Consider the following 7524-nt stretch of genomic DNA (forward strand, 5'->3'; position numbering starts at 1 on the left):
TGTGCGATAATCCTAGATCCTAGGATAAAGCAAAACATTTCCTCTTTTATAGTGGAGAAACGTAAAACACCGGCAGGAAGCTGACAGAAGTGCGGGAGGCGTAAAGGCTTAGCGACAAGGGCGCTGTCATTTCCCGCCAGTCTCGGATTAAAAAGAGATGAGGTAGAAGAAGAAGGAGGAAGACGAGAAATGCCGTAGGCGAAGGCCGGGACTGGGTCCGAGCTTAGACTTAGGTTTAGATGGTACAGTAATCTACCGTATACGAAAACGGCGATACCGACGACGAGACTGCGTCTAAAGAGAGAAAAGGCTCTCAGTGAAACGCGATGAATGAATCGCGAGCATGAATGGAGCCCTCGGTGACGGTGTAACGAACGGAAAAGCTAGGGTCAATTCTCACGCAACTGACGAACTATACAGAACGCGTTCCTACGAATTAATAAACGCGCGACTATTTCTAATCGCGCCTAAGAAAAGCCGTTCACTTTGAAGTGCCGGTCAGATATCGTGGCACGTTTTGAAAGCATCGACGAACGACGTGTATCGAATAGAGGATGAACGCTTAAAGACGCTTAAAGACAGCGCAACAGCTGTGATAATAACTTGCGCAGGTTTACAGTAAATAATGCCATCGTCGCAAACACTTGTTCTAAGTGTACTCTTTCTGTTTCAAAGGAGGATGTGTTATCAGAAATTTTTCAAGCAATTGACGAAGAGTAATTATTTGGTTTCGAATTCTAGTTTCGAATAACAAACATGTTTATCAAGTATTTAAATACTAACAATATAGTTTTTGTTACTTAATTCCTAAAATTTTTAATAACGATTTCTTCCATATTTCCGATATTTCCCCATGATAAGTGATATACCTATTATTCGATTCCACTTAAATAATTCTTAATACGATATCAAAGCTTTTTCATTTTAGCTAAAAAATTCCTAATTTAATATCCTCCTTTTAATATTTTAGTTTGTCTTCTAACATCTTTATTTCATAATCGTTCAAGAGATTGGCAATCAAGAGAGTTTCGACTCCACATAAGACAAAAGAATTGCAATTAAAATCACGGTATTTAGTACTTTATATATTCTTACGGCATTTAAAAGTAGTCATAAATTATCGTCTTAATTAAATCAAAAAAATCGCGAATAACGCAGCGCGATGTACGAATGACAGAATGAACATTATATGCACAACATATTGAAAATTAGACAAGGATTAATATAGACTTACCCTTCGTTTCTCTGATCATTCACGCGATGAGAAGTACCGAAGATACCTGAAACCAAAGACAGAAAGACGTTAGACAGATCGTGTTCCGCAACAGCACAGTTGCCTGTCATCGAAGTAAATTTTATAGGAAGATCGTGGTCGTTCGGAAGAGATGACAATAAACATAAAAATCACGTCTCGCGCTTTGCAGAAATATCGGCGCCATCGGCGGAGATTCGCACGCACAAAAGACTGGACCAGTAAGATTGCCAGTGGGAACACGTGTTCTCTTTCATAGGACCGCACATGGAGCCGTATGCATACTATTTCCCCATTCTCGCGAATCTCCTAACCGCATGCAAGATGCGAACTAGACGCGGATGTGGGTCATCTTGTAGACGCCGCCATGAAATCATCGGTGCGATCTCGCGGTCGCTCGTTCGTTTATTTGCTCGGATGGTTGTTCTTTATTAGTTAGGGCTTTCATTCCGATAACAATTGGTCCTGCCAAATATATAGTGCCGCGAGCGAACAGGTAATAATCAGGAATTATCATGCTGCCCGGCATTATCATCGTCGCTATCGTAGAATACTGCTAACACCATCTGCAACTCGCCATTCAACCCGAATCACAATCTCAGCGGAGTCCAATCCCCGCGTAACAAGTGCCAGGTATCCCGAAATCCGAGAAACATGACAGAGGTCGCACGTGCGTGCCATGTGGGACACGCGTCGAGAAATATCGTTTTGTCTACGGACATTGCACTTTAAAATGATTGAATTGCCCTTCGTCCCCGGCATTCTCATTGAATAGGTGTCACAATCGACAAAGTGTTTGCCATGCCAAAGAACGATTTAGTATTTTTATACATTTTTATAATAAAATTGATTAAGAATTTTTATTTATCGAAGATGTTATAATAATCTCCATGAGATACTTCGGACACGCGAATTCGGTTATTTGCATTGATTAACTCTCATTGCTTCCGTTCGCTGCGCAAAATGTATACATCCTTATCTCCCACATAATGTAAGAGTCTGCAGTTAGGCCGGAAGAATGGTATGACATGGAGGGACCGGTCGTTAATCGTTTCATGTCGCACCAATGAAAAGACGAGGGGTACAATCTACGATGCGCCGAACATCCTCGATGAAACGTTAGCATGTGGCACATGTGTCTCATATATCTTCTATTTTTTATCTCTCCTGGTACACAAATATTTTAATAAGCTGTACACGAAAAGGACGGTTTTGCTAAAATATTAAAAAATTTAACTAGAAAACACATACAGATCTGAAAATAATTTTGTTGGACCATCAAAATAATTAGAATGCTTAACCACACACACATTGATGATAACGTCGCAAGAAGTTTTAATATTCTAGTAACCAATTTAATACTATATAATTACTTTAACAATCCACAAACAAAATTATTTTCAGATCTTTAGCTAGCTAAATTTTTAGATACTTCAAGAATTTCTTCTATATGTAATTACAGATCGCAAATGCTCCTTTAATTATTCTTCTTTTTTTTTTGATAATCAAGTAAATTTATTTAAAACATAAAAATATATATCATAAATGTAATATTCCCACATAACTAATTTTAGCAAATATCTTTAAAGCGGACACTGTTTAATTACAAAAGAAAAACTGAAAAGTTATGTTGACTAAAAATATAATAGATGTTGCATTGACTCATTTGATAATCACATGATATAATAATATTGCATCACGTGATTATCAAATATATCAATGATACATTTGATATGATACATATGATGCATTTTTTATAATTATATAATTTATTCTGCATTTTGTACCTGATATCTTTTTCATGCTACATTATTTGGTTACTGAGTAAGATATTATCCTGAACAGAATTCTTCGCTACATCTCCCGCCAGGAATTTGTTCCTAAATTTAGATTAAATCTCACTAAACGGGAGACGTTGCTCGACAAAAGATGCGGATTTCGCATTTAGGACTTTCTTTTGAAAAATAAACCGGCCGACACTTTGCCGCTCAATATCTATCTCGAAAAATAAATGAATATCTTTCAAGAATAGTCACAGCCAAAATCAAATTTTGAAACATGCATGGATTGGATTGAAAAGAAGGTATTCGACAAGAGATTGAATGCAAAAGGAATGCGATTAAGAAACTTCAAAACGAAATCCTTACCGAATGGCAGATAAGAGCAGAATAAAGTAAAAGAGACGATCATGAGCCACATACGTCGTAATGCACTTCCGCAGGAAGTCGAAGGCATCAACCGTGACACGCACCCTCGCGCTACTTACTCGTGTCGAAAGGTAGGATGGATTCACGCGAATTTCCAGGCGAGCGTAGTGCCTGAAATGGAAAACCTTGGCCTCGTAAAGGTCAACGTATCACTGATCTCAACGTTCCTTCTCGGTCCGTTTCCCTTACATTGATGCTTATACCTTTTACTACCCTTTCTACCTGAACAGTAGTGTTTCCTTAGCATTGCTAAATATTTCGCGGCAGCCTGCTTGCCACCTTAGATCTCGTGTAAATTGTCATAAGAGATTAATCAACAGTTTCGAACAGATGGCAGAGCCTATTTATGCGTTAAGTATGAAGACCTATCGCGAGGAATAAATTTATGGCGCAAGGAAACTTTATGGAGTAATTAGATTCAACTTGGCCCTACTTTTTCTGAACTTTAATTCGAGGGGCTGACAAACTTAAATATTTATTTCTGTCCTAGAATATATTATCTAAGAACAGATCACAAGATCTACAAACAGAAAGAATTAAAATTAGACAGCAATAAAATAGTATTTTATATTCTTACTCGCATTTGTTATTAATTATTAATTATAATTAAAAACTTATAACAACTGCGACAAATTCATGCGATTTTTCATCTTTTAATCATTCGATATATTCAACCCGAATTTTTTAATAATTATATAATTATGTCAATATTATAAATCATAAAATAAATAAATAAATTGTAAATATAAAATATTATATAATACAATTAAATTCACCCAGAAAACACATAAACCACATTGACTTATAATCACAGACTTCTATAATTAATTACTCACTTTGATTGTTTAGACAGATATAGTATAAGTGCCGAGAAATCCTTGTCTATGTCCACTTATGGTATGCATGTATGTGTACCTACTATCTTTAAGTATACAAATAATCTGAGTGCATCACGTGACCATGAAATAGCAGCCCTATCAGAGCTTGGCAACAAACATAGTGGCGAAGTAAACAGTCTAGTTATAGAAGTCCGTGCTTTTAATGGTCAAAGATATCGACGAATGTTGACAATGCAACATAGAATATTGTATTGCGTATGCGGGACGCAACGACTCGCCCGTTAATTCATCAGTCTAATCGTGTTTGTAGGCAGAACGTTGCTGTTACAATTAATAATTGCGCCGATGCGAGCATAACTTTGCTATATCAACGTAAAGTCAACTGCGAGAACGACCATCAAGTCTCCCCCACTAATTAACGCGACATTCCCCAGCGAGCAACAGGCAGCGGCTGCGGCTGTGTAACATGTGCAAGTACGCTTCAACGGTCGTGACTCCACTCCACAGCGAAGCCACGAGAAGCAATGCGTGCATGGCAAGCAGACCAAATCATAATACTAATACCGCGCGAGAGAGAAAACGAACGAGAGGAAAAGAACGAAAGGAAGCGAGATAGATGTATCGAGAACACTTCTAATTTTAGATAAACGCCTCACGACATCCGTTTCCTATATACGCGCGCAAACACCAGGAACACGTACACCCGCCAGCCGTTTCCCGCCAGCGTGGGGCCCTCGTGTGAGATTAAGGGTATGAATCTCGCGAGTACAGTTAAAAATAAAGCACACCCTGTGCCTCGCCGCGTTTTAGGCGAGAGAGAAAAAAAGAGAGACATATATCTATTCCGGGACAAATTTCGTTAGCCCTCCGCGAGATTCTGCGTCTAATTCTCTGAATGTAGCCGACACACATGACGAATCTTCTAGAGGAAACGAAGAGCAACCACGCAACACGATGTATATATATTTGCAAATAATTTTCTAAACCGTTCCCGTAAGCGAATAAGTTACAACTGGCTGAGCTTGTACATTTACCCTTTTACGGTTCCCTATCTCTTTTTAGTTCTGCCTCTAAAAGCAAACGAATAATCAGTTAAACCTCAGTTAACATGTTAACTGCCACTGCGACGGTTACTAACAAGCGATAAGATATAACATTGACCCAATTCTCAAAAGTGTTTTGGATGAAATAATTAAGAGAGTTTTAGACTATCAGTTGCATTTAAATCTTAACTTTTGCGACAATTATCTGACTAACAGATAATATTCAATTGAATTCAATATCGTAATCAAATGTCCAAAGATATATTAACTAAAATAATATTTTTATAAACATCTCTTCCAAAATAAATAATTATAATAAAAAAAGTTTTATACGGAAAGAACGATTTTATTGAAGTATAACATTTAGCTAGATGAACATAAATTTTGGTCTATCAAAGTAACTATGCAGAACGGACAAACTGATTGTTAGAACGTCAAAACTTATTGCAGTATTGCCCATCATGCTTGAGTTTCCTGTGTAATTATTTTCATGTTCCAACAAAATTATTTTCAGATCTTTAGCTAAATTTTCAGATATTTCGCAGAATATCATCCCTTCCGAAAAAAAAAAAAAAATTATTTTTAATAAACTCCTATATTCTTATAAAAGTTATTATTTAACTCTTCGAACTTACTTCAATGTCTTACGAGAATAAATTCTTTTTCTCTTGCTAAATATATATTATCGTTTGATAAATGATACAATTCCATTAGAACCATGTATCGCAAGACAGGCGGAACGTTACATTGTCATTAACCTGCGACAAACGAAATGTATACTAGCTCGTAACGTATCCGCACGTGGCATTCACGAGCCGGTTGAATGATAACCTATCGACCCTTCCAATACAGAATCTCGCTATTGGTGAAACTTGGGGAGAATGGGTGGGGGAGGAGGGGAAGAGCACCATGTACTCACCAGCTCCCGCTCTAGACCGGTACCCGTACGCTATGTCGCTGATCACAAAAGACACATTCAGCGTGTGTGCGTTCGCATATGATGCAGGCGGAAATCGATATTACAATCAGCGTATCGAGCTGGGTCTCATCAAGTTCGTTGACTCCTATCTTCTGTCACTGGCGTATATGTCATTATCCAAATATCTATGTCAAAAATTGCATCGGCAGATACGAAATTCGAAATTCGCAAACGAACAAGACGCGGAAGGGAAGGGAAATCGAGGGGTACACGTGAGGAAAGGGTGAGGAAGGTTGAGAGAAACTCGATTTCTGCAACGTCTTGCCGATCTTTTCTCTTCTCCACCTTCCGTACCCCTCTCTCTCTCTCTCACTCTCTCCTCTTCTCCGTCGCGTTCGGGGACGGGCGTCGCGCTATCCTACGACAATGTACGACGGCACGAGCCAAGTCGAGGGGTTGGGGTCGCACCGCGCGCGTTTCAGGGTACGTAGTTACGTGTACGTATAGGGGTGGGTCGGTATTCAACTACGGCTACGCGATGCCAGGTGGTGACTGCCGCCCCATGTGTGCTCATATGTCTGCCCCCCAAGTGGCGTTAGTTCGCCGCTGGCTGGCGCAATGTATGATCTAAGTGTGTGTATGCAAAGGAACATGAACGCGTTACGCTATGCGCCTTCGATAGCGTCGATGCGATTCCTCGGTTAACTGCTCTGATGGGCGTGATCCTTGCCTGGTAGTACTTCTATATCTCTTACAACTCCATTCGCGCGGATAACCATACGGAATACCGCGTACATTTAGTTTAAAGATATCACCGGAAACACTTGAATTATATACGATTAAACTATCCTGTTTTTCACCCTTTCATTACGATCAAAGATCAAAAGGTGTACCGTTCCAACATTATGTCATTGTAAATTGGTTTAGTCTAGAGACTCTATAACAGTCTGGCTACGAGCAGTTTTGTCAGAATAAGAGTGACCAAGAAAGGTATATATTATCTCTCTTTATATATGCTGTCTCATTTTAATTTACTGAAGTTAAAAAGAACGGACCATTCAAAGATTTCTCATCTCGCGACCAGACTTTAATTTATTCTATAACAGAGGTTCTATAACAGACTATCAGCGATTCTGTCAAAATTCGAGAGAGAAAGATATAAGTATGTACTTTTCCCTGTATATATATATATATATTATCTTACTTTATAACTTACTTACTGTTCTGTTCTGTATATTATATAATAATTATAAAGTGAGACAGA

At 38.5% G+C, this 7524-nt stretch overlaps 1 protein-coding gene across 1 annotated transcript in view; it reads right to left on the reverse strand.

Annotated features, from left to right (window-relative positions):
- The window catches only part of LOC108757124 (M-phase inducer phosphatase-like), a 55958-nt gene that overhangs the window by 36302 nt on the left and 12132 nt on the right, over window positions 1-7524 (reverse strand). The window contains exon 3 of the mRNA XM_018501506.1: window positions 1235-1280. Coding sequence (XP_018357008.1) covers window positions 1235-1280 — 46 coding nt within the window. The remainder of the gene's footprint in view (window positions 1-1234; window positions 1281-7524) is intronic.

Source organism: Trachymyrmex septentrionalis, unplaced genomic scaffold (assembly GCF_001594115.1).
Source record: "Trachymyrmex septentrionalis isolate Tsep2-gDNA-1 unplaced genomic scaffold, Tsep1.0 scaffold132, whole genome shotgun sequence".
NCBI lineage: Eukaryota > Metazoa > Arthropoda > Insecta > Hymenoptera > Formicidae > Trachymyrmex > Trachymyrmex septentrionalis.